This window comes from Heterocephalus glaber, unplaced genomic scaffold (assembly GCF_053883595.1).
Source record: "Heterocephalus glaber isolate CG9 unplaced genomic scaffold, H.glaber_assembly_v1.0 deba00001542, whole genome shotgun sequence".
NCBI lineage: Eukaryota > Metazoa > Chordata > Mammalia > Rodentia > Bathyergidae > Heterocephalus > Heterocephalus glaber.
The window spans coordinates 43,366-70,746 of NW_028258335.1; the positions used below are offsets into that span (position 1 = coordinate 43,366).

Genomic DNA, 27,381 nt, shown 5'->3' on the forward strand with positions numbered 1-27,381 from the left:
CAGGGCCTCAGGAGCGACGCTAAGGCCACAGAGGGATCGCGAGGGTGCGGCTCCTGGGCCCAGCTTCTCATTTGCCCGCGGAGACAGCTAAATTTGAGCCACGCGTTCCTCCGCTAAACTGAGCTCGTGGTCTCAGATCTAAAATCTAGGGGTAGAGGGTGGAACTCAAAGGTAAAGCGCTTGCCCAGCTCCCGGGAAAGTCTTCCAACAACTCGTCCGTATTTTTCGTTCCCAGCCCCCCACGCACACCCGCTCTCCAAAGAAGGAAAGGGAGCACCGAGGGGAACCAACAAGCTTCTCCTGAATGGCCATTTAAGTCGGGGTTTCTCCCTTCAGGCTGCAGCTGGGGTTAAAGCACTTTGCGGGTTTTTTTTTTTTTTTTTTTTTTTTGGTACCAGGGATCGAACTCGGCACCTTGAGCGGCAGGCGGCGATTGCGGGTTGTTTTTTTTTAAAGGGGACAGAGGTTTTGTTTTGGCGCTGCACGTCCAACACATGCTAAGCAAGTGCTCTATCACTGAGCTGTACCCCATCCCGGCTCCTGGAACCGTTTACTAGTGGCCCATACCACTCCTACCGGAGTAAACCCCGGAAAGGAGAAAGCAGTAACCACCGTGACCCGAGCCAGGGCAGAAGAGGCGTGGCCTCGGGCGGAAGGGGCGGGACGCGTGGTCTCTTTCCGGGCGTCGATTCTGTGGCGGGAAAAGCGGCGTCTTCCGAGTCGCCTCTGACTGTCCCTGGTTCTCTCTTGGCGCCGCCCAGCCGGCGATGGAGCAGCAGGCGGAGGACCCGCCAGGGGCGGCGTCCTCGGACCCCGGAGGGGCAGGCGGGCCGCCGCAGGTCGCCGGCGCCCGGGAAGCACGCAGCGAGGACCACATGGCGCTGCTGTTCAGGTTGTTCCTCCGGTCGCTTGCCCCGAACCGGCGATGCCTTTCCTTTTGGACTAAGAAGGTGGTAGGGAACATTTGATGACAAGGGACATCAGTCTTCTAAACCAATGGCCAGACAGGCCTTGAGCCAAAGCCGCCCTACTCCCCACTTTTTTATGGCCATTCAGAGTGAGAATAGTTTTCATGTGTTTAAATGATGAGGGGGTCGCAAGAAGATTTCCCGACACATGAAAATTATATGAAATGTAAATGCCAGTGTCCATAAGTAGTTTTCTCGGAACGTAACTTCCTGCTACAAAGGCAGAGCTGAGTAGTTAGACCATAAGACCCTCAAAGCCTAAACTATTTGATAGCTGGTCCTTTACAGGAAAAATAAAAAGGTTTGCAGACCTTTTTTTCTAAATCATAGTAAGGGGACTTAAAAAAAAAAAGCATTATGATTGTATTTTTAGCTTTATTGCTTTAAAAGGTCTTGGCTAGTAAGTAAACCTCGTAGTATCACTGTAAAAATTCCCTCCTGTGGGGCACAGTGGCGCACACCTGTAGTCCCCGCACTGGGAGGCTGAGGCAGAACCATGGGAAGTTCAAGGCCAGCCTGGGCCACATAGTGATATGCACTACAGAACGTTTTCCCACTGCATTCCATTTTGTGTCTTCCTCTGAAAATTTAAAAGTTCTTTGAGACAAGGTCTCACTATGTAGTTCAGGCTGTCCTAGAACTCGAAGTGATCCTGCTGGGATTAGAGGCGTGAGCTATTGCCCGGCTTTTGTGCCTTTTTTTTTTTTTGGTACCGGGATCAAACTCGGGACCTTGCGCTTGTGAGGCAGGCAACAGAACCACTGAGCTAAATCCCCAGCCATTTTGTGCCCTTTTTAAATGAGTTTTTTGTGCCCATTTTTAAATGAAATGAGGCCTAACTAGAAGACTTAATGCTGGTTTTCATTATTTATGCCCATTTTATTACATCAGCTTGCGTGAGTTCATTGTATGATAATAATACCTCAGTCCAACACCGCCTGCCTTGCAGCACAAGTTCCTAGAGTTCGATACCCGGTACCAAAAAAATAACCAAAAAACCCCCTCAGTCCATGGCTATATGACTGTTCTCTTACATCTGTTTACAGGCTGAGAGCACAAACAAAACAACAACTCTTAGAATATAAGTCGATGATTGATGCAAGTAAGTAGTTTCATTTTCAAATAAGGTTATATGAGTTTGATAATGAACAGTACCCTATAGGAAAGAGAATCAACTTTACAAAACATTGTCTATGTATGTTGTAGTGTAGCAAAACATAAAGAAACATGCAAGGTAATATGATACCTGTGAAGAAGGAAAGATGGCCTAATAAAAGGGAGGAAACATTTTAGGTAGGATAATGGGTGTGGCCATTCTGAAAAAAGAGTTTAACATCCCACCACCTTATTTTGTTTGTGGTATTGGTAATTGAAGCCACTATTTTTAATTATTTTATATTTTGAGACAAGGTCTCACTAAGTTACTAAGTTGCCCAGGCTGGGGTCTTGTGATTCCTGTCTCAGCCTCCCAGAGTGCTAGAAGTTACTGGGTACCCTATTGGTCAATGTGGATATGAAATATTTCCATTATCATAGAAAGTACTGGGCTTTTTTTTTCTCTTGTCCCACTGAGGTAGTTTGACTAGGGTTTGATTGGAATCTATATACTGATAAGAAAACTGCTATAGTATGTTAACAGTATGGATTCTCCTGACATATGTGCATAGTATATCTATCCATTTCAGTAGTTAGTAGTGTTCAGTGTAAAGAACATATACTTTGAAAAAAATTTATCCTTCAGTATTTAATGCTTCTGAATGCCATTGTTTTTTGTTGTTGTTGTTTTGGTTTGGTTTTTTTTGGTACCGGGGATCGAACTTGGGTCCTTGTGCTTGCGAAGCAGGCGGTGAAACCACTGAGCTAAATCCCTGGCCCTTGAATGCCATTGTTTATAAATTTAAATTTATTTTCTAATTGCTTGGTTTTGTTTGTTTTGTTTTTTTGGTACCAGGGATCAAACTCAGGACCTTCCGCTTGCAAGGCAGGTGAGGCACCACTGAGCTAATCCCCAGCCCAATTTCTTTTGTTTTTGTTTTCGTGTTGGTTCCAGGGATCAAACCCAGCCCAATTTCTAATTGCTTGTTGCTAATATATAACCTATAATTGGCTTTTTGACATTAATTGGCTTTTTGATGCCCAGCTATTTTTTGTCACCCTAAAACAGTTCTTTCAGACTGAGGATATACACCTCTGTGGTAGAACACTGGCTTAGCATATATGAAGCCTGAGTTCAATCCTCAGTTCCCTCTCCATAGAAATGTAATTAATGATGTTCTGTCTACCAGTGCTATGGCAGCCACTAATTCTATATGGCTATTGAAACTTGAAGTGTGGTTGGTCTTCATTGAGTCAGGCTATATATAAAATATACCTAGAAGAAGGAAATGTGGAATATGTCATTAGTAATTTTAAATTGATTACATATTGGAATAATAATTGAGACTTATTGGACTAAATAACTATATTAAAATTAATCTCCGGGGATTTAGCTCAGTGGTTCCGCCACCTGCCTCGAAAATGCAAGGTCCCAAATTCAATCCCTGGTAACACCCCCAAAAAAAGTAATCTCATGTGTTTTTCTTTACTTTTGTACTATATAAACTGATATACAAAGTTTTATCTTTTGTATTTGTGGTATACATTATATTCCTTTTGCATAATGTTGTTCTAAAATGTTACTAACTTCAAAAAATTATTTATTTGTAGATGAAGAAAAAACTCCAGAACAAATCATACAAGAAAAACAAATTGAAGCGTATGTCATATTTTAAATTTTTATTTGTAGTTTTTCTATGATTTAATCATATTGTCCCTGATACCACATTGTTTCTCTGGTGAGAAACCAAAATGTATAATGGATGTTGGGAAATGGGGAGAAAGGGTTCAAATGGGAAGGGGAATAAGGGAGGAGGGAGGGAGAAAGGAAGGAAGGGACAAGAAAAAAGTGAAAATACAAGGAAAAATGGAAACAAAGCTTTTGTACATAGGGAAGGGAGGGAGCTTGAGGAGGGGAATGGGATAAAATAAAAAATTTTTTTTTCCCCATTAACTTTATTGGTACATTTTAAGTATAAAATACAGTTACATTCATCATTGGGATCTTGTACCATTAATAAAATTTATTTTTAAAAGTTCATATTGTCCCTGTTATAGCATTAGCTACCTTTTTCCTTTCTTTTATTTTTCCAAATAATTTTTGATGCACATATTGGGAAGTTATTGATTGGAATAGAGACTTTCATATAGATGAGTGAGCACATTAGTGTTTTATGGCATCCTTTTAGAAGATACTGAGAAAACTCAGAAAACATCTGTCTTTTAAAAAAGCTTCACCACTATGATGTAATGACAACGTAATGAAAATGTTTTATTTAAACTTTATTCTCAGTTTAAAAAAAAGAAAGAATCAATTTTGCTGTAATCCCAGCACTCTGTAAGGCTGAGGCAGGAGGATTGCCAAGTTTGAACCGAACTTGGGCAATTTAGCAACTTCCCTGTTTCAAAATAAAAATAAAAAGAGGACTGGAAATGTGGCTTAGTATGAAGGCCCTGGATTCAATCCCCAGTACTGCCAAAAAAACCCTCAGCTTACCAAAGCTGTAATTTTTTTTTTTTTTTTTTTTGGTGCTGGGGATCGAACTCAGGTCCTTGCGCTTGCACAGCAGGTGGCAAAACCACTGAGCTAAATCCCCGGCCCAGCTTACCAAATCTGTAACAATGCATTGATATGGTAAGCCAGTAGAATACTTCTCTTCAAATAGAGGTATTTTACTCTTTTCAAAGGTTTGTTTCATTTATTTCAATAATGGCTTTTTCTGATGTTACTGAAATTCTTTTATGTTTCTTTAATAGTAAAGTTGAAGACCTACAAAATGAAATTGAAGAAGTAAAAATTGCCTTGGAAATGAAAAGTCTTGCACTGAGCAGGTAACTATTACATTTTGAGTATAAGCATTATGAACTTACTATGAAATGGGTATGAGGGGGCCGGGGATTTAGCTCAGTGGTTTTGCTGCCTGCCTTGCAGGCAGAAGGACCCGAGTTCAATCCCCGGTACCAAAAAAAAAAAAAAAAGAATAAGAAATGGGTATGACGGCAAGGTGGAGGGCTTTTTTTTAACTGGGATAAATGAATTAGTCAAGTGAAATGATGATTAGATAATAGTCACAAGAAATTGAATCCTGAGAGCCAGGGAGGAGGTACACCCCTGTAACCCCAGCACTCAGGAGGCTGAGGCAAGAGGATTACAAGTTCAAGGCCAGCCTGAACTGCATAGTGAGACCCTGCCTCAAAAAAAAATTGAACCCTGAGAGAAAAATTTACATTACTATCTTCCTCAGAAGAAGTTACATAGAGTAGGGTTAGTAAGGATACTTTAATTAAGACAAGAGAAGTATATGGATAAATCTCATTCTGTTCTTTGAAAGGAATACATAGATTTATTTATTTATTATAGTATTAATTCAGAAAAAGAATTGTCGTCAGGCTTAATTTTTATTTTTTAGAATATTATTGACTATTTTTTTTTCCTGAGATAAGGAGTCTCTTGTGTTTCTCAGGCTGGTCTCAAACTCCTGGGCTATAGGGATCCTCGTGCCTCAGCTTCCCAAGTAGCTGGGACTTGGGCCAGGAATTTAGCTCAGTGGTTCCGCCGCCTGCCTTGCAAGGGCAAGGACCCGAGTTTGATCTCCGGTACCAAAAAAAAAAAAGCAATACCAAGTAGCTGGGACTACATGTATGTGCTGGAGCACCCAGATTAAATATAGTTTTAGTTATTGGTCCTAATTCATTCAACAAATATTTTTTTTTTGGTACTGGAGTTCGAACTCGGGACCTTGTGCTTGTGATCATTCAACAAATATTTGAATATAAGTACTCTGTCCTGGTCTGTGCTGGTACAGAGCTACAGTCATGTATTGTGTGACAAACTACATAGAAAACAGTGGTGGCACAGTATTATATCATGCAGTGGCATCATAGCCATCTTAGTTTAAGTCCACTCTGTGACATTTGCACAAGGACAGAATCACCTAGTGATACATTTCTTGGACTATGTCCTCATCCTTATGTCTCAGGAATATATTAAGACAAACACAGTAGGTTATAGACTTTTTTTTTTTTGGTACTGGTGATCGAACTTGGGACCTTGCACTCAGTAACTTTTATTATAGTTACTTCTTTCTGTTTCTGGCATTCCTGAGTTTCTTTGTAGATTTAATAAAAAAAGTAAAGTTTTTTGGGCTGGGGATTTAGCTCAGTGGTTCTGCCCCCTGCCTTGCAAGCTCAAGGTCCTGAGTTCAATTCCCGGTACCAACAAAAGGACAGTTTTTTAAATTGCTTATGTAGGGAAGAAATAACACTACCACTACTGAGTTGCTTTCTTGATTTATTCCTTGTGGGGTACTGGAAACAGTACTCTATCACTGAGCTATATCCCAAGCCCTGCTTACTGTTCGTTATTACCTGTTTTTAGCTCCTTGAGTTAGATTGTAAACTACAGCAGCAGTTCTGAGTTTCCAGTCCAAATGGCTGTGTGTTCCCTGACTTCCTTGTCTCAGGCTACACTGGTCTCTGTGGTCCTCAGCACTACCCAGCCCTGCACGGGTAGAGACTGCATCCAGCTCAGGGTGGGTTCAGGTCCATGCAGCCCTGGGCAGGACATGCACGGCTGTGTGCTATAGCCTCTGCTGTCTTGGAGTTACTTCATATTTTGTGATTTATGTCTGAAAGTATTTACTGTGCAAATTTTGCTTAAAACCTGCATATCTTTTAAGGGAAATCAATCTTTAACTTATAGTTAGGAACTATTTTTAATATACAATATGTTATCTATGTTTTACAATGCAAGCCTTTTCCTTCCAGGATGCAACTTTCAGCTGCACTTAAAAACGACCTGGAAAAAATTAACACTGGGAACAGGTATGCTTTTTCCTCCAAATTTGTAAAGGGTCTCTTCTGTTTCCAAATGAATTTTAGGATAGTTTTCTCTAGTTGTGTGAGGTATACTGTTGATATTTTGATTGAGATTACATTAAATCTGTATAAAAGTGTGGGAAGTGTGGCCAGTTTCGCTATATTAGTTCTTCCTATTGAAGAATAGGAAATATCTTTCCATTTTCTGTTATCTTCTTCGATCTCCTTTTTTCAGAGTAGTATAGTTTTCAGTGTATAGCTAGATTGATTCCTAAGTATTTCATTTTTCTTGATGCTACTGTGAAAGGTGTTTCCCTGATTTATCTCCATGAGTTTGTTATTCGTGTACAGCAAGGCTACTGATTTTTGAGTGTTGACTTTGTATCCACCTATGCTACTGAATTTGGTTATTAAATCTAAAAGTCTTGGTGGCATATCATGTAGAATATCATGTCATCTGCAAATAATAACTTCTTCTTTTCCTATCCTTATTCCTTTTACTTTTTTCTCTTGTCTAATTGCTCTGGCTAATGTTTCCAAAACTGTATTGAATAAGAGTGATGACCATGGACATCCTTGTGTTGTTTCTGATTTTAGAGTGAAAGCTTTCAGTTTTTGACCATTTAGTACGATGTTGGCTGTTGGTTTGTCATAGATGACTTTTATCAGATTGAGATAAACACCATCTATTCCAATTTTCTGTAGAGTTTTTATCATGAATGGGTGTTGGACTTTGTCAAAAATTTTTCTGCATCTATTGAGATGACCATGTGGGGTATTTTTTGTTTTTGATCATGTGGTTTTTGTCTTTGGCTCTGTTAATATGGTGTATTACATTTATTAATTTGCATATGTTGAATCATCCCTGCATCCCTGGGATGGATCCTACTTGCATGGTGTATAATCTTCTTGATGATTTGTTGCATTCTGTTTGCCAGTATCTTATTAAGATTTGTGCATCTATGTTCATTAGGGAGATTGGCCTGTAATTCTCTTTTTTGATTCTAGTTTTGGTATCAGGGTAATGCTTGTTTCCAGGAATGAATTTGGGAAAAGGGAGCTTTCCTTTCAATTTCATTGAAGAAGTAGAGAAGTAGTAGCATTAGGTCTTCTCTAAATTTCATTTTTTTTGTTTGTTTGTTTTTTTGTTTTTTAAGAGTAGGAAAAATTTATTGGGAGAAAGAAAGCTTCTGCCTAAGAGAGACAAAAGGGAGACTGGAAAGTGGGTTGCCCCCTTCTCTAAATTTCTTTTTTTTTTGGTACCGGGGATCGAACTCAGGTCCTTGCACTTGCAAGGCAGGCTGCGGAACCACTGAGCTAAATCTCCAGCCCTAAATTTCTTGAAGAATTTAGCAGTGAATCTGTCAGGGCCTTGCTGGCAGGTTTTTTGGGGGTTTTGGGGTTTTTTTTTTTTTTTTTTGGTACTAGGGATCGAACTCAGGTCCTTGCTCTTGTGCAGCAGGCGGCAAAACCACTGAGCTAAATCCCCGGCCCTGGTGGGTTTTTAATTACATCTTCACCTTCACTGACTGATATTGGTTTAATTAGGATTTTTATATCTTCTTGATTCAGCATTGGTAATTTATATGTATCTATGAATCTGTCTATTTCTTCTATGTTTTCCATTTTATTAGAATACAGTTTCTTGCTGTGTGTGGTAGCACACACCTGTAATCCCAGCACTTGGGAGGCTGAAGCAGGAGGATGCCATGGTTCAAGGCCAGCATAGGCTACATAGTGAGTTCAAGGCCAGCCTGGACTACACAGACCCTGTCTCAAAAAACTTATAAAAAAAAATTGCAGGTTCTTGAAGTAGGTATTGATGATCTGCATTTTTGCAGGATCTGTTGTGATTTTACACTTTAAATTCCTAATTGCATGGATTTGAATCTTTTCTTTCCTTTTTTAATTTAAGGTTGGCTAAGGGTTTGTCAATTTTATTTAGTCTTTCAAAGACCTAACTCTGATTTATTGATTCTTTGTATTGTTTTCTTAGTCTCCATTGCATTAATTTCTGCTCTGATCTTTATAATTGTCTCCCTCATTTGAGCTTTGGGCTTCACTTGCTTTTCTTTTTTTACAAGCTAAAGGTTCAACATTAGGTTGTTTACTTGAGTGTCCTCTGTTTTTCTGATATGGGAATTCACTGTTATAAATTTCCCTCGTAGGACTGCTTTCATTGTGTTCCGTAAGTTCCAATATGTTGTATTGGCATTATTATTTAATTATACAAACTCCAATTTTTTTCATTAATTTCATTTGTGACCCATTGGTTGTTCAGGAGGTTGTCATTTAATTTCCATGTATTAATGAAGTTTTGTGGTTTCTTTTGCCATTTATTTCCAATTTCATTGCATTGTGGTCTGCTACTATGCATGAGATAATTTCAGTTTCTTTGCATTTACTTAAACATGTTTTATGAACTAATATGTGGTCTGTTTTGGAGAATGTCCTGTGTGCAGCTGAGAAGAATGTGTATTCTGGGGCTGGGGATTTAGCTCAGTGGTTCCACCGCCTGTCTCGCAAGCTGAGGACCCAGGTTCTGTCCCCAGTACCAAAAAAAAAAAAGAATGTGTATTCTGATGTTGTGGGGTGAATATTCTGTAGACATCTGCTAAATCTACTTATTCAGATGTTTCACTTCAACATTTCTTTGTTGATTTTTTTTTTTGTCTAGTTGATTGATTTGTGATGGCGGGTATTGAGGTCCCCCATTACAATTTTATTAGTGCTTACTTGACTTTTCATATCTGTTAGTGTTTGTTTTATATAGTTAGGTTTACTGGTATTTGGTGCATATATATATTTATGATTGCTATCTCTTCCTCTTGGATTGTTCCCTTTACAAAGATATAGGGACTGTCTTTGTTTTCCTTAATAGTCTTGGCTTGAAATCCACTTTGTCCCCTGCTTTTTTCTGGGTTCCTGGTCACATGGAGTATTATTTTCCATCCTTTGAAGTTCAGTCTATGAATTTTTTTTTGAGTTAAATGTATTTCTTGTATGCAGCATATTGTTGGATCTTGCTTCTTTTTTTTTTGTACTGGGGATTGAACTTGGGTCCTTGCGCTTGCACAGCAGGTGGCAAAACCACTGAGCTAAATCCCCGGCCCCTAGATCTTGCTTCTTGATCCATTCTGCCAATCTGTTTCTTTTGATTGGTGAATTGAGAACATTTACATTGATGGTTTTGACTGATATGTATTGACTTATCCTTGTCATGTTATTTTTCTGTTGTTGGTTCCCTTTTTTCCCCCCTCCTGTTTAATTACTTGCCTTGCCTGGTGGATTCATTCTGTTGGGGTTTATAGAGTTGTAGTCCTCTGTATCTCTTTCTAGAATGTCCTTAACATTTTGGAGCACTAGTTTGGTGGTCATGAATTTCTTCAGGTGTTTTTTGTCATGGAAGTATATTTATTTCTCCATCTATTTTTTTTTTTTTTGGTACCGGGGATCAAACTCGGGTCCTTGAGCTTGCACAGCAGGCTGCGAAACCACTGAGTTAAATCCCCGGCCTTCTCCATCTATTTTTGAAAGATAATTTTGTGGAATACATCAATCTGGGCTTAAGGTTTTCTTTTAGGGCTTGAAATACTTTACTCCAACCTCACCTTGACTTGAGGGTTTGTGTTGAGAAGTCTGTGATTCTGGTGGGTTTTCCTTTGTAGGTGATTTGTTTCTTTTTTTTTTTTTTTTTTAAGTTTTTAATATTCTGTTCTTATGTTGAATTTCTGGAATCTGAACTATCATATGCCTTGATGTAGATTTTTTTGATTATGGCTAATTGGAGTTCTATATGCCTCACTTACCTGTATGTCATTCTTTTTCCATGCTTGAGAAGTTTTCTGCCATTACTTCTGTGAACAAACAGATTTTATATGTTGTTTGTGCATCTTCTTTTAAATTGACTCTGATCAATCCTGTTATTTTTCTTTTTATCATCTAACAGCTGTTGCATTGATTTTTCATGGTCCCTTGCTATTTTTAAGAAATCTTTCTTTTCATGATCCCTAACCAAAATCCTGTCTTCTATATATCTGATATTCTGTCCTCACTTTGGCCGTTCTGCTGCATATACTTTCATTGGAATTTTTAATTTCCTGGATATCTGTTTGAAATGGTTTCATGGTGCTCCACTTTTCACATATACTAAAATTGAAATGGTTTCATGGATTTTATATATTTCCTATGTTGAGAGTTCATGGTTTCCATCATTTTCCTAAATACCTCTTTTTTTCTTTTTCTTTTTTTTTTTTACGATACTGGGGATTGAACTCTGGACCTTGCGCTTCCAAGGCAGGTGCAGTGCCACTGAGCTAAATCCCCACCCCCCCGTTTTGATCTGTTTCTCCTGTAGAGTCACTAATCATGTCTTTCATTATGGTTGCCATCCCTGTAGTTATCTGAGAGATTATTTCTGATTTGATTTCTTCTACAGCCTTATTCATCTGTTTTGTTACTTCTGCTATTACCACTTCAGAGATTCTAAGTGGGTGATTCTAAGTGGGTGACTTTCAAATTGTTCCACCTCATTGCGCCTTGGGTTTGCCTTTGGTGAGCTGGAAGTCTGAGGTTGCTTTAATGTCTTGTCATTGTCTTTTTTTAAACTTTTATTCCTGAATTGATAAAACTAGTATTTAGAACCCTTAGGAAATGACTACTTCTCAGAGATATCTTCAGGTGTAGCTGGCTTTTGAGTTTTGGTATGTTGCAAGATCCTACACTTCAGTTTTTTGGGGATGAAAAGTTGCTGCCTATTTGGACTAGCCTCTGGTTCTTTGGCACTGGCCTATCGTATTGTTTATGACTCTTTGACTATTTCAGGCTTGGCATACCAGGAAGAGCAACTGATTAAAACAATTATGTCACCTTGGCTAACATAGTACAATCAGCAATAAAACAGTAGCATCAAACACAGCCTAGAGGGCTGGGGATTTAGTTCAGTGGTTCCACTGCCTGCCTCGCAAGCGGAAGGACCTGAGTTTGATTCCTGGTACCAAAAAAAAAAAATTAAAAAAAACAACAGCCTAGAAAATGACAAACTATGGTAACTATTAATTTACCACCTTAAACCATATGAGCTATATTTGTGGTTGTATAACAAAATCTAAAACAATCCAAAAAATTGCATACAGTAAATATGCCCTCCATATGGTGATTTTACCCTCAGGGGAGAAAATTTAAAAGGGATTAGGGATAGAAAATAGAGAAATAGAAGAAGAAATTAGAAGCAAGGCTGGAGGACAAAGGAAGATTATGTGGACTTTAGGGAACTCATGAATGAAAGAGGAGGGAAAGAGAGAAGAAAGAAATAAAAACCAGAACAGATCAACAACAACAAAAAAGTAGAACAATGTTCACACTCATATAAAAACAAAAACAATGAAAAAAAACCAGAACACAAGAAAAGAGGAAAAACAGTGTTCACTTCAGGGCATGTCTCTGGTGTCACTGGTAGACAGAGTGGGCAGACAGAGTCCAGACCTGTGTTGATTAATCCCAGGAAGCCAGTCATAGATTTACAGCATTGTAGTGGGTAATCCCAGTGAGCCTTTAGTTCCACTGAAGTTTAGGCTGGTTTCTGGCAGTGGTGCTGGAACCCATTTTGTTCAGTTCCTAACACTCTGTGTGTCCCTTGCTGATTTGAATTTGGTTCCACCTCACCCTGACTCTGGGAGCCACTTGATGGAGCCAGCCTGCAGCTGCTCTGCATTCTGAGCTCAGTTGGCCTCTTTTCAAGATGGCTACCAGGGCCAGAGATTTAGCTCAGTGGTTTCACCACCTGCTGCGCAAGCACAAGGACCCGAGTTCGATCCCCAGTACCAAAAAAAATAAAGATGGCTACCAGCCAATCACCCTCTCATGGAACGTGTCTGAACCCGAATAACTAACCTGCCACTGCAGTGTATTGCATCCAGTGCTCTGTTCAACTGGTGCATTTCTCCATGGAGGTATCTGGGGTCACCAGTAGTCACCATGTGTCTGTAAGTTCTAGGGTCTTCTCATGCACAATGAGTCAGGGCTCAAGGTGAAAGTGCTGCTTCCCACCTCCTTCTGCATTGAGGTCTCTCTCTTTGCTTCCCCCATGGGCTTCAGTTCTTGCTGCAGATCCTTTTTGGGTCCTGGGACCCACTTCCCTCCTTCTCTTCCTCAAGTTGCTATATTCCAGTGTCTGGACACCAAATCTCAGAGAGGCTGTTTCTCTGCCTTTCTCCACTCCACCCCATCCTGGAAGCCCATGATATTACTTTTGTGGGCTTCCAGAATTATAGCTTTACAGTTTGATTGACATCTTTTTTTCCATATGGATTATAACTGTGAGAAGCAGGTTTTATCCAGACAATCTGAAAATTTTGCAGGAAGTTTTTTTGGTTTTTTTGGTTTTTTCCCTTGGTACCAAGGATCAAACTCAGGACCTTGCACTTGGAAGGCAGGCACAGCACCACTGAACTCTAGCCCTGCAGGAAGGTTGTAAAAGTTAACTTTTACTCAATGTTAGCTATAAACACTGGAATAAGCTATTTAATTCAACAACTCAATAAGATAGAGGAAGTATATTCCTCGCACTTCATCGGTTGAAATACTCTTACTCAGACTAAACAATTTGCCAAGAATAGAAAATAAAAACTCTGGCAGTCAAAGGTCCTCTTTAACCTGATCCTAAGAATCTGGCCTGCGGCCTTAATGTGATCTTACCGGAGTTTTAAAATCTTATGATAAAAAACATCTTCCAGGGAGCACCAGAGATAACACCCCAGGATGATATGGGCACTTGTCCTCTCAGGGTGACTTAGCCCAGACTGATTTGTATTCTCCCACCATGCCAGCTGAGTCTCAGACTACAAATTCTAAAAGCTGAAATTGGACTCTCTGAACAGTTGTTTTCCTATAAAAAGAGAGCTGAAATCATTCATGAGTTAAAAGGAAGGGGTACAAAAGACAGATTTGAAGGACAACAGAAAGTTAAAATAGGCCAAAAATAGTGCCTTTAGAATGTTTTTTTTGTTTTGCAGCACTGTAGATTGAATTCTGTGGGCATTGAACTATACCCCAGCACATTTTTATTTTCTTTTGAGAAGATCTCACCAAGTTGCCCAGGTTGGGCTCAAATTTGCATTCTTCTTGCCTCAGCCTCCCAAATAGCTGGGGTTGCAGGCATGTGCCATCACATCTGGCTTTTAGCATGTTTTAAAGTATACAACTGTTGGGCCAGAGATTTAGCTCAGTGATTCTGCCACCTACCTCGCAAGTGCAAGGACCCGAGTTCGATCCCTGGTACCAAAAAAAAAAAAGTATACAACTATTAAAAAAATTTAACTGAGGGCCGGGGATTTAGCTCAGTGGTTTCGCTGCCTGCTGCGCAAGTGCAAGGACCAGAGTTCAATTCTCGGTACCAAAAAAAAAAAAAAATTTAAGTGGGACATCATGAGTTTGGATGTCTCCAAACTTGGGTTCCTTGGGCTCTTATATAAGCAACCTGAAGCCAAATAGCAAAACAGAATGCCTAACCAGTCAGAAACCACCAGCTAACTTTTACTAGGATCTTTCGACTTTAACCAACCAAATATATATTTTTTTTGTCTTGCTTTGGTGAATGCCATATAAAACTTTCCTCCCCTTGTTCCCTGCACCTCACCCCAGAACACTGAATTGCTTGTGGTCTTGAGCCAATTTGTTGGCTCACAAATAGCTGTCTACTTGAAAGAACTGATTAAATTTCAATGTGCCTGTGTTTATCTTTTAACACAACTAAATATAGCTATAGCTAATAGAAACATGAGTTCAGCTCTCCTAGATTTGTACAGGTTCTCCTCATTGAGCCCTCTGTATACATTCCTTCTATAGCATTTCTCACACTGGCAAACTAGCAGAATAGTTCATATGATCACAGTGACCACATTGACGGTCAAGTCTCACACCTGTCGAGTCACAATCTCTGAAGGTAGGACTCAGAATCCATATTAGCAAGCCACCCAAGTGAGCACAGCATCCTGAAGTATGAGAGCTGGGGCTTTGCCCAGTTTATCCCACATACTTTCATGCCAGCTTTCCTAAACTACCTGACCTGGGTAGTTCACTTTCTTTAAGGGTCAGAGGTTTTCCTTGGTCCATGCATTGGATAACCCCGGTTCACATTTATTATTGGACTACTGTAGTTGTAGGTTTTTCTCTCCCACCAGATTCTTCTTGGTTTTTTAATTTTTGTTTTATTATTGGTAACTATTGATTTTACAAAAGATTCTTAACCCTTTGAAAACATACTTTGTTTTATTCTATTTTATATTCCTAGTTGTGGCAGTTCTTGACAGGTCGTAAGCCCTCAGAAAGAGTTGTTTAAAAAAAAGATATTAGGGCTGGGGGTTTAGCTCAGTGGTTTTGCTGCCTGCTGCGCAAGCGCAAGGACCCGAGTTCGATCCCCAGTACCCCCCCCCAAAAAAAACCAACAGATATTAGGGGCCAGGGATTTAGCTCAGTGGTTTCGCTGCCTGCTGCGCAAGAGCAAGGACCCGAGTTCGATCCCTGGTACCAAAAAAAAAAAAGCAGATAGTAGAAGCAGCTTGGTTCATTTGTTTGTTTGTTTTTTGTTTTTGTTTGTTTTTGAGACAGGGCTCCCTAAATAATTCAGGCTGTCCTTGAACATATGGCAATCCTCCTGCCTCAGCCTCCTGAGTGCTGGGATTACAGACGTATGCCACCACACCCAGATAGAAGCAGCTTATTTCTTGAAACTACTTGTGTAGTCTGTTTTCTGTTGCTATAACTGAATACCAGATACTGGGAAATTTATAAAGAATAGAAGTTTATTTGCCACATGGAGCTGGAGGTTAGGAGGTCCAGGAGTACAGCACCAATATCTAGTGAGGGCCTTGGTGGAGGACATCATGTGCAAGACAGAGCAGATAGCTAGGCTTGGTGGTGCACATCTGTAAGCCCAGCTCCTCAAGAGGCGGAGGCAGGAGGATCATGAGTTTGGATTACCCTGTGCACCTTAGTGATACCTTGTCTCAAAAATAATTACAGGTGTGGTGGCACACACCTGTAATCCTAGCATTTGGTAGGCTGAGGCAAGTGGATTGCCATGTTTGAGGCCAGCCTGGACTACATAGCAAGACCCTGTCTCAAAAAACAAACAAATATAATAAAAAAGCCAGACATGGTGGTGGATGCCTGAGGTCCCAGCACTTGGGAGGCTGAGGCATTAGCATAACTACAAGTTCAAGGCCAGCCTGGGGCTACACAGTGAGTTCATAGCCAGCCCAGACCACATAGCAAGACCCAGTCTCAAAAAACCCATAAATAAATAAGGGCTGGGAATATAACTCAGTGCTATAGTACTTGCTTAGCATGTGCAAGGCCCCGAGTTCAATTCTCAGGTTGTTTGATTTGGTTGGGTTTGGTTTTTTGAAACAGTCTTGATATTGTAGGTCAGGCTGGCCTTGAACTCACTGTGTATCCCAGGCTGGCCTCAAACTCTCAGTGATCCTCCTGCCTCAGCCTCCTGAGTGCTGGGATTATAGGTATGTGCCTCCATGCCTGGTTCAATCCCCAGTTTTGCCCAAAAAAAGCAAGCATAACATGAGGCACCAATGGGCCGGGGATTTAGCTCAGTGGTTTCGCCACCTGCTGTGCAAGCACAAGGACCCGAGTTCGATCCCCGGTACCAAAAAAACAAACATGAGGCACTACTTCTGATTTATTGCAGTGTTTGGTTCTAGTTTTTACATTTATTAAAGCATTCAGTTTTGCTTTCAATTTTACGTACCTTAGTTCCAAATTAGATCTGTGATGTGTACAGATAGTTCATATATATGCATTGCACATAATCATGCTATTCAGCATTGATGCTGTATTGTATTATGTAAATAATAAAAGCCATGTACAGAGGGAAACTTAAAAAAAAAAAGCAAGCATGGTAGCTGTAGTCTTTCTTCCTTTTTGTATAAAGCCACTAATGGGTCCACATCCAATTTTAGTTTCCTCTCAAAGGGCACGCCTCCAGATATCATTAACAGGATTGGGTATTAAGTTTCTAACCCATAAACTTTTGCAGACACATTGAAACCACAGCACTGTTTATGTGATACCATGATGATGATTTGTCAAAACCCAGTGACCCTAGTATACACCATAAACTCGGGGTGATAGGAAGTCTCGATGTAGGTTCAGTAATTGTAACAAACGTACGGCTCTGGTGGAGAATGGTGGTAATGGGAAGCTATGCAGGTGTGAGGGTAGAGAGCATGTGAGAAATCTCAGTACCTTCCCCTACATTTTGCCGTGAGCCTAAATCTGCTCCAGAAACAATCTTTTTTTGAGACAGAGTCTCACTTTGTAGTCCAGGCTGGCCTTGAACTCAAGATGATCTTCCTGCCTCAGCCTCTGAGTACTAGCATTACAGGCATACACCACCACATCCGGCTCACAAAATCTTTTTTTGTTGTTTTTTGTTTGTTTGTTTTTGGTACTGGGAATTGAACTCAGGGCCTCGTGCTTGCCAGGCAGGCATGGCACCACTGAGCTACATCCCCAGCCCCACAAAATATTTTTTTTTTGGTACTGGGGATCAAACTTGGGACCTTGCACTTTCGAGGCAGGCTCCAGAACCAAGCAAAAAAAAAAAAAAAAAAGGGCTTGGGATGTAGCTCAGTGGGGCTGCCGCCTGACTTGTAGCAAAAGGTCCCAAGTTCAATTCCTGGTACCAAAAAAAAAAGCAACTTACGAGGACTAGAGATGTAGCTCAGTGGCACCATGCCTGCCTGACAAGTGCAAGGTCCTGAGTTTGATTCCCAGTACCCGTAAAGTAATTAATTAATTTTAAAAAAGGAATTTATGAGCAAGTTATTAGGCTTTTGTCTTCCTAAATATGAAGTTTTTAGAAATATTCCTATATTTTTTCATTCCTGTATCCTTTTGTCTGTGACTAAATGACTTTCTATTAAAGAGCATAAGGAGGCACAAGAACCTGAGTTCAATCCCTGGTACCAAAAAAAAAAGAATACAAAAAAAAAAAGAGCATAAGGGGTTTAATAAGTAAATATATGCTAATTGAGTCCTTAATGAGGTAGATTTATTATTTTAACTAAGATTAATAATTCATATTTTGTTTCCTTTTCAGTGTGCTCATGGATACCATGAAAGAAGTATTAAAGCTGAATAAATCAGTAATGAAATTACAGCAGGTAAACTTGCACATTGGCCTAACTCTGCATTCTTAGGATTTCTGTGGCAACTTTTTGCTGGTAACATAATGGTAGTGGATATGATTAAGTAAGACTGCCCAAAGGGACTGGCATGACCAGAATTCACTCTCCTTAAAATTCCCTCTTTTTTTCCATAATCCTTATCTTTGACGAATGTTGCAAATTATCTATTTAAAATTTAAGGAACTTTCTTAAATTTTTGTTGTAGAGAAATAGAGAAATTGAAAATTGCAGCTTGAGAAACATAAACTAAAAATGAAACTCAGTGACTTAAGTAATATGCTTTAATGTTTTTTATCTCATTTTTTAAACATGTCTTTATTTTAATAACAGGAATCTTGGGAATTAGAAGAAAAACTACTTGATGTTAGAAAGAAGAGATTTCGTATGTAGAAACTTTTTCTTTTATGGTAGAGCACATTTTCAACTCTTGGAGATTGATATGGATGTCTTTATTTTCAAGATTTCTTAAAATTTTGAACATGGCAATTTAAAAAGTAGGATATGAAATGCATTTTGCTTTATTTTTGTTGCTTTAGAACTCTAAATCACAAAGGTAATATATTCTCAGTAGAGGAAGAAATCAAGATTCAGAAAATTATACAATATAAAATTGTAAAATCATACCTTCCTGTGTGACCTCGGTTTTATTTAGATCACTAGACATTCCATGCCTGTATCAACATTATATATACTTAATTTCTAAATTATCACTTGGTACATATGATTCCACAGCTTTTTCACTTAATTTATCATGACATGAGATTGGTTTTTGGGTCGAAATTATTGAAATGATTATTTCATCAGGCATGGCGGTACATACCTGTAATCCCCAGCACTTGGGGAGGCAGGAGGATTGCTGTGAGTTCGAGGCCAGCCTAGACTACATAGTGAGACCCTATCTCAAAAATTAAAAAAAAGATTATTTCAAAAGTAATACATATTCTCTGTCGAAAATTTATAGACTGGAAATATATATAGGAATAGTGAATTTTTTATGTTTTGTGTTGCTTTTTGTGTATGTTATTTTGGATTGAACCTAGAACCTTCATACTAAGCTACATCCCCAGCTCTTTTATTTTGAGACAGGGTCTCACTAAGTCACTAAATTGTCCAGGGTGGGCTCGAACTTGTGATCTTCTTGCCTCAGCCTCTCAGAGGGTCAATTTTTTCTTTTACTATAATGAGACAATCTTCAGTGCATATTTCTTTTAAAATTGTCATCATTTAGCCAGGCATGGTGGTGCACACCTGTAATCCCAGCACTCGAGAGGCTGAGGCAATAGGATCACCGCAATTTTGAGGCCAGCCTGGGCTACAGTAGTAGTAAGTTCAAGGCCAGCCTGCACTACATAGTGAGACCTTGTCTTTAAATAAAGTAATATTGTCATCATTTATTCTGTGTTACAAACTGCTTTTTTTCATTTAATAATATGGGTCTAATTTATTATTTTTAAACATATCAGCTTGTTTGTTAAAATCATCTCAGGAGATCTAGATTGTCGAAGACCGTTAGTCAGGGAGGCAGTGGCTAGCCCAAATTGCAACCCAGAGCCATGCCTTCCGGTAAAAGAAAGGGCCAGGGCCGGGAGGTAGGCTGAAACTACAGGGAGTGAGGAGGGTGTGCTGCAGGGTGACGGTTTCTGAAGCAAAGGAAGGTGTGGAGAATCGGCCTCTTGTTGTCTTCGAGGCTACCATGGCAACCACGCGTCACTGAGAAAGAAGGTCAGCCATGAGACTGGCATCACTCTGCACTCGAGATGAGGGCTTTCCGACTCCTTCTGATGTTCACACTGTTCATCTGGGCCCTGTTGCTGCTCAGCTGCTTTAAGTTTGGGTCGTCAGAATCCGTGTCTCTGAATGAAGTTAACCTGCAGAACAGTGAAGTCAGTGACCAGCCTCTGGAAAAAACATCCACTCAGGAAGTTCTGTTCAGTTTTTTCTTTTCAACAACCTGCATGATAAAGGAGAACCAAGAAGTAACACCTTGCAATAAGCTGCTAAACCTTACTGAGGCTTAATGTTTGAAATCCAAATGCTGTTTTTCAACATCTGTGACCAGGAACTGCTTTGTCCCATTAAGAGATAAGTCCCCACAGGTGACGCGGATATTTGGACTTAGTGTATTCAGCTTGCTTTTCCTGGGATGGATGCCCCTTTGCTGCTGCTATGTTTGGCAGAAGAGCCAATTTGTCAATCTTTTGCGTATGAGGAATGACAGAATGTTGAAGAGTCTAAAGAAGGAGAAAAAGAAACTGCAGGACAGTACTGAAGTGTTAACAACAAGGGAAGAGGAAGATGTTGATGAAGAGGAAAAGGAAGCCAAAGCATTGCTTTCCCATTGAGATGAATGCACGACTTCCAGAGCAGAGGAGACTGTTCCAGTCATCCAAGCCTAACAGTTCATTTTAGAAAGACAAAAATTTGTTCTTATTTTTGTCATCTATGCTCTCAAATATAAAATAAAGTTGATAGTTCTGTTTTTGTGCATCAAAAAATAATCATCTCAGGATCTGAAGTCATCATCTTGGTCTTTTTTTTTTTTTTTCTTTGAGGCAAGGTCTCACTGTGTTCCAGAATGGTCTCCACAATCTAGCAGTGTTATTGTTATAGGAGTGTGCTACCTAACTGTTGGTCATCTGCTTTTTGTTTTTGTTTGTTTGTGACAAGGCCTTACTATGTAACCCAGGCTGGCTTCAAACTCCCAGCAATCCTCCTGCTTCAGCCTCCTGAGTGCTAGGATTACAGGTGTGTGTCACCACATATGGACTGATCGATCATCTATTTTGATACCTTTTTGAGGTTTCATTTTTTTCCCATTGCATTCCAACCTGCTTTTAGTACATTAATATCGAGAAACAAGCCCTTAAGACAGGCACATGTATATTTACAAATTGGAGTGTAATTCTCAAAACATTTTAGGAGAACAAAAATGGTTGATGATATTTGTCACCTAGAAGGCAATCTTACTTTTCATTAAAATTTAGCTTAGCTGTCATTTTTATAAATAAAGGGAAGAAAGCTTCTATTTATATATATCTCCTACCTGTTCTTTTGGCAACTTAGAGTAAGTCCTGTTTTTCATGATGCCACTTCACATAGTTGTAGACAGCTGTCATGGTCACACATAAATGCCTTGAACATTTCACTGAGGGCATTAAAATATAGCTGGGGCAGTGGCACATGCCCTTCATCCCAGCTACTTGAGAGGCTGAGGCAGAAGAATAAAAAGTTCAAGGCAAATCTGGGCAATGTAGCAAGATCCTATCTCAAACAAATTAAGCTGGAGCCACATGCAGTAGCACACACCTGTAATCTCACCCCTCTGGGAGGCTGAGGGAGGAGGATCACAAGTGAGAGCCCAACCTGGTCAATTTAGCAAGACCTTGTCTCAAAATATAAAAGGGCCAGCAATGTAGCCCAGTTTGAAAGCCCAAGGTTAATTCCTCAGTATTGCAGAAAATGAAGTGAAATGATGGCTTATGGATGTGGCTAAGTGGTAGGGCAGCCCTGGATTTGTTTTGTTTTGTTTTTTATTTATTTATTTTTTGGTACCAGGGATCAAACTCAGGTCCTTGCTCTTTCGATGCAGGGGCCAGAATCACTAGCTAAATCCCCGGCCCTATGTTTTGTTTTGTTTTGTTTTTGAGACAAGATCTTGCTGTGTAGTCCAGGCTGGCCTTGAACTTGACACAATCCTGCTGCCTTAGCCTCCCAAGTGTTAGGATTACAGGCATGCACAAACACACCTGGCTCTGCAACCCTGGATTTGATCTCTTGTATTGCCAAAAAATTATTGTTCATTGTACTGGGGAAGTCATTTTCAGATCAAAATAAAACCTATAACCTAGCTACTGTTACTAAAATTTTTCTGCTGACTGAAATAACCAGGAAATATTCTGCTTTTTTAAGGTCTTTGTTTATAGAAAGAACTGTCATTTATAGTATGTTGTTTTATTTTAACCTAATAGAATTAAAACAAGCTTCAGAAAGTAAGCTTTTAGAAATACAAACTGAGAAGAAGAAACAGAAAGAGGAGTTGGCCAGTATGGAAAATTCGGACAAGATAAAGACCATGAAACAAAGCCTACAGAGGGAGATACAGATTGCTACAGTTATTCAACATGTGTTCCAGGTAACATTTATATAAATCAGGAAGAGAAGGGTAAAGAACTTTTTTAAAAACAGTTGATGTGGGCCAGGGATTTAGCTTAGTGGTTTCGGCGACTGCTGCGCAAGTGCAAGGACCCGAGTTCAATCCCCAGTACCAAAACCCCAAAAACCAGTTGATGTGATTACAGTATTGACTTACTTTAGTCTTTGATCCTGATAAGATAATTCAGTAGTAGGGCTGAGGACTACTACCATGGTAGAGCACTTGCCTAGCATTCGTGAAGCCTTGGGTTTAGACCCAGCACTGCAAAAATCATAGTAATTCAGTACTGACATTTCCTCTATTTACATATGGAAAATTCATGTACAGTTAGTGTTTCAGGCTTCAGTTTGCATTGTGGTTAGATATTAGGATTTTTAAATGGCTTGGTTTTTATAATTCTGGAGGCTAGTAGAGAGCTTTAGACTCCAAGTTTGAGGGTGAGGGGACACAGATGAAGGTGAGGGGACATGGATGAGAGTGACAGCCTTTAGGCTAACAGCCTGACTGCTATAGCTGGGAGCTTAGCTTAGAGCTCCTGCCTTGTATGTTCAAGGCCCGGGTTTTGACATTACCACCATCACAGAGAGAAATACTAGCATAGCATCAGTCCAAGTAAATTTGTAATATAAATGTTGGTATCAGTTTTTCTTTCTGAAACAGGGTCTCGCTAGTAGTAGTTGTGCAGGCTGGCCTTGAACTCACTGTAGCCCAGGCTGGCCTTCAACTCACAGCGATCCTCCTGCCTTGACCTCTTTTGAGTGCTGGGATTACAGGCATGCACTATCAGGCCCAGCATATTGGCATCAATTTTTAAGTCTTATATATTCCTTTATTCTGGAAGGTTGTCTGTCTATCTGTCTTGCCTTCCTTCCTCCCTTCCTTCCTTTCTCATTGAACCCAGTTTGTCCACACTGAACTATATCCCCTGCCCTTTTTTATTTTGACACAAGATCTCTCTAAGTTGCCCAGTGTCTCTCTCTTTTTTTTTGGTACTGGGGATTGAACTTGGGACCTTGCACTTGTGAGGCAGGCAGTGAAACCACTGAGCTAAATCCCCGGCCCCTATCTCTAAGTTGCCCAGAGAGGACTCAAACTTTCAATCCTCCTGCCTCAGCCTCTTAAAGTGCTGATATTACAGGCAGGTGCCACCACGTCTGGCTAGAGCAGTGATGGTGAACTTTTTAGAAACTGAGTCCCCAAACTGCAACTCAAAACCCACTTATTTACCATAAGGCCAACACTGCAATTAAACCTGAATACTGAAGTTTTAGTTCAGAAAAAAACTATTACCCGATCCTCAGCTGCTGGAGAGAAAGTTGGCTCATCTGCTATGTGTGTCTGCTGCATCACATGTGCCAACCGTTCACCACCACTGAGCTAGAGGCATTTTTTAAAACTACTTGTTGAAGAGCAGGGTATGGTGTTGCATGGCTGTAATTTCAGCACTCAGGAGGCTGAGGCAGGCGGATCACTTTGAGTTTGAGGCCATCCTGGACTACATAGTGAATTCAAAGCCAACCTGGACTACATAGTAAGACTCTCTCTCTCTCTCTCAAAAAAATTATTTGTTGAATTGTAAAATGTCTGGGAAAAATGTCTGTTGAGATGAAATACTTAAACTCTGCCTATTAAATATGAAGGGTATTCCGTCACCTGCCTCGCAAGCGCAAGGTCCCAAGTTCAATCCCCAGTATCCCCCCCACCCCCAAAAGAGAATGGACAACTGAAATGAATAGATACTTCTCAGAAGTAGTACAAATGCGGCCGGGCATTTAGGTCAGTGGTGCCACACCTGCCTTGCAAGCTCAAGGTTCCGAGTTCAATACCTCCCCAAAAAGTAGTAGTACAAATGGCCAATAAATACATTAAAAAATGTTCAGCACTGGGACCAGGAATTTAGCTCAGTGGTTCCACCGCCTGCCTCGGAAGCACAAGGTCCTGAGTTTGATGCCCGGTACCAAAATAAAATTTTAAAATGTTCAACATTGTTGGTTGGAATGAAAACTGATCCATCCACTATGGAGAGTCCTCAACAGACTAAAAATAGAAATTCTGTTTCACCCAGCTAGTACCTTCTAGGTACCTTCTCTCTCTTTTTTTTTTTTGTACTGGGGATTGAACTCAGGCCCTTGCACTTGCGCAGCAGGCGGCGAAACCACTAAGTTAAAATCCCCGGCTAGGTACCTTCTTGAAAGATTAAAACACATCATAGTCTGGTGATCCATAGATACCTATGTTTATAGCAGCACAATTTATAATAGCCAAAAATTGGAAGTAGTCTATATGCCCATCAACAGATGAATGCATAAACAAAATGTGGTGTAGGGCCAGGGATTTAGCTCAGTGGTGCCGCTGCCTGCCTCACAAGTTCAAGGTCCTGAGTTCTATCTCCAGTACCAAAAGAAAATGTGATATTTATAAACAATAGAGTATTACTGTGCCTTAAAGGACAAGCTTGAGTCATTTATAGAAAAATAAATGCACCTTGAAATCATATTGTTAAGTGAAGTAAATCAGATGCATAAACTTAAATATCACATGGTTTCTCTTATATGAGAAACCCAGGGTGTGGACCAGTAGCGCAGTGGATAATGCATCTGACTATTGACCAGAAGAAAAATAAGAGAAAATATAGAAACCCAAAGCATAAATAAATTAAAGAGCAAAATAAAAGATAGATAATAGGAAACAAGGGAGATAGATCTTTGGTAAATGGAAAGAAGAGCAAAAGGGAAAGAGAGGGAGGAGGTAAGATGAATTAAGGTGTGTTTTTTACATATACCCAATTCCCCATGAGGAATGTACTCATTATGTGCTGCAAACATGTACTGTACTAATAAAAATTTAAAATGTTTACATTTTAAAGAATAAAATTTTCTGAAAATAAATACATAAACAAGAAACACGGGGCTTTGTATCTCTCTGAGTCTTAGACGTGCTTTTTGGTGGCACTGATTGGGTTAGGAGTGACCAGGTACCTGAGGGCCACATCCAGTAAGGACGAAATCATGAGCCAGAACCCCTTCACTTCTCCTTGGCTCAGTTCTTTTACGCTGCTTTAAGACTTCTATTATCATTTATTTCTTGATTTTATTCATACCTTATGAGTGACTGTTAATTTGGATGTAATGAACTCATTGTTTTGTTAAATAGACCATAGCTTCGGCCAACTGCAGGAGCTCTCTGTATTCCTAAAATGGGCCTCTAAGGGTTCCCTCCTGACCAAATGCACACTTCCTCCTGCCACTGTAAATTCAACTGGGTTGCTTTACTCTCGCCCTTTCATTCACTGATAGCAAAGATATGCATTATATAGACCAAAGCTTGTAATGGTTTTATACCTAACAATTTAACTTACGTGTTTAACCAATTTAACTGGTTTTTATTAATGTTATTCTAATCATCCATATCCTTGAGCCCTAATTTTTCATAGAATAATGATCAGAATTTTAATCATGACCCTAGTCACTCCTGAATTGTCTACCACAAAGATTCTCTTCATCTTTTTCAGGGTCTTGAAACTTTGAAAGGGCTGAGAACTAAGTGTTTCTTCTACCTCTTTTGAAAATCAGAGTTAAATTGTGTCTTTCACCATAGAAGTGCAAAATGAACGTCTTTTCTCTCTAATCTAGGATAGCACCACAATATCCTTAAAAAGTCAAGGTTAGGGCCGGGGATTTAGCTTAGTGTTGCCAGCACCTGCCTCGAAAGTGCAAGGTCCTGAGTTCGATCCCCAGTACCAAAAAAAAAAAGTCAAGGCTGTAGGCTGTGGCTGTGGCTCAGTGATAGAGCACTTGCCTGGCATGTGTGAGACTGTGGGTTAAATCCCCAATACCCCCCACACACACATGCATGCACACCGAGCTGGGTATGGTGGCCCATATTTGTAAATACAAAGGGCTGGGGAGGTAGCTCAGGGCAAAGGCCCTGGGTTCAAGCCCTGGGACTGGGGTGGGGGGAGTAAAAGCTGTCCATGGAAACTGATGAGGCATTAAAAAATCATAAACATAAATATTCCCTCACCAAAGCCTCCTGGAAGTAGAAATGAAGATAAGAGGGTATTAGTATTTTCTCATGAATACAGAGCTACTGTACTTGCCTAGTAAATGTTCAAGAAAAATTAGGTAAGGTTAGTGAAGGGATTTGTTTAAAAATCTTGTTAAAATTTTTAAAAGTACTTATATTTTAAAAGATCTTTTCTTTTTAATTACAGAACCTCATTTTGGGGAGTAAAGTCAACTGGGCAGCGGATCCAGCCCTCAAAGAAACTGTTCTGGAGCTTGAAAAGGATCTCACCATGACCTAATACGAATTCTGTTTTGGGCCAGGTGTGGTGGAGCATACCTGTGATCCTAGCACTTGGGAGGCTGAGGCAGGAGGATCACTGCAAGTTCAAGGCCAGCAGAGAACTGTATTTTGCATTTTTGGCTTTTTGTCTTTGATATGTCATTTAAATAGCAAGTTTCAGATGAAATGAATTTCCACTGTTTTTGGAACTATCCTAATGCTGTAATTTTTTTTTTAAGCTTGAGTTAACACTATAGCATAGAATCGCTCATTTTAAATAATAGTAAGGTGACTAAATACTCAAAAAGGGGGAAAATCTTAGTCATAGAAAAAAGACATCTAGTCCAACCTGTGATGAATATGGACTTTTTTTGGATATTCCTGGCAGTCCTGGCTTTTATTTGTAATACTTATGTGCATTTATGCATTTGTCAATCAAAATACAGAGAAGTATCCAAACTGTTAAATTGTGATGATCATATTAGGATTATGAGTGACTCTTCTGTTCTCTCTGTGTCTCCCTGTCTCTGTCTCACACACACCTAATGGGGACTGCACCCAGGGAATGCTGAGCTACAGCTGCATCTATCCTCTTTTTAGTTTTCTTGTGAGACTCATCTTGCTAAGTTGCCCAGACTGGCCTCAAATTTGCAACCCTCCTGCCTCAGCCTCCTGAGTGGCTGGGATTATAGGCATGTACCACCACATCCAGCACAGCTCTGTATTAATTTTGAGCTGTTGATCATTTTTATGGACAATGTAGTGTTTTAATTATTTTTTGTAGAAGAAATTAAAACTTAAAAAGATATACTCATTGGCTAATAGCTCTTGAAATCTGTTCTTTAGTGCTTGCCTG

At 39.9% G+C, this 27,381-nt stretch overlaps 2 protein-coding genes across 3 annotated transcripts; both read left to right on the forward strand.

Annotated features, from left to right (window-relative positions):
- The first annotated feature begins 651 nt into the window (after positions 1-651).
- Cenph (centromere protein H) lies at positions 652-26,992 on the forward strand. Of its 2 annotated transcripts, none has more exons than XM_021250692.2 (9): positions 652-892; positions 2,015-2,070; positions 3,675-3,723; positions 4,821-4,895; positions 6,831-6,887; positions 17,998-18,061; positions 18,416-18,467; positions 22,054-22,217; positions 26,452-26,992. In XM_021250692.2, exons 1-9 carry the CDS (start codon positions 768-770, stop codon positions 26,542-26,544), a joined length of 735 nt encoding a protein of 244 aa, XP_021106351.1. In that variant the 5' UTR covers positions 652-767; the 3' UTR covers positions 26,545-26,992. The 2 variants fall into 2 exon arrangements, with proteins under 2 accessions (XP_021106351.1, XP_087045617.1); XM_087189491.1 differs by lacking the exon at positions 652-892 and adding an exon at positions 2,920-2,953.
- Positions 18,476-22,047, forward strand: LOC147824451 (FMR1 neighbor protein-like). Its single transcript, XM_087189492.1, is given in 1 exon segment — positions 18,476-22,047. A coding segment is annotated over 1 exon segment (585 nt). The 5' UTR covers positions 18,476-19,842; the 3' UTR covers positions 20,428-22,047.
- Positions 26,993-27,381: the final 389 nt, after the last annotated feature.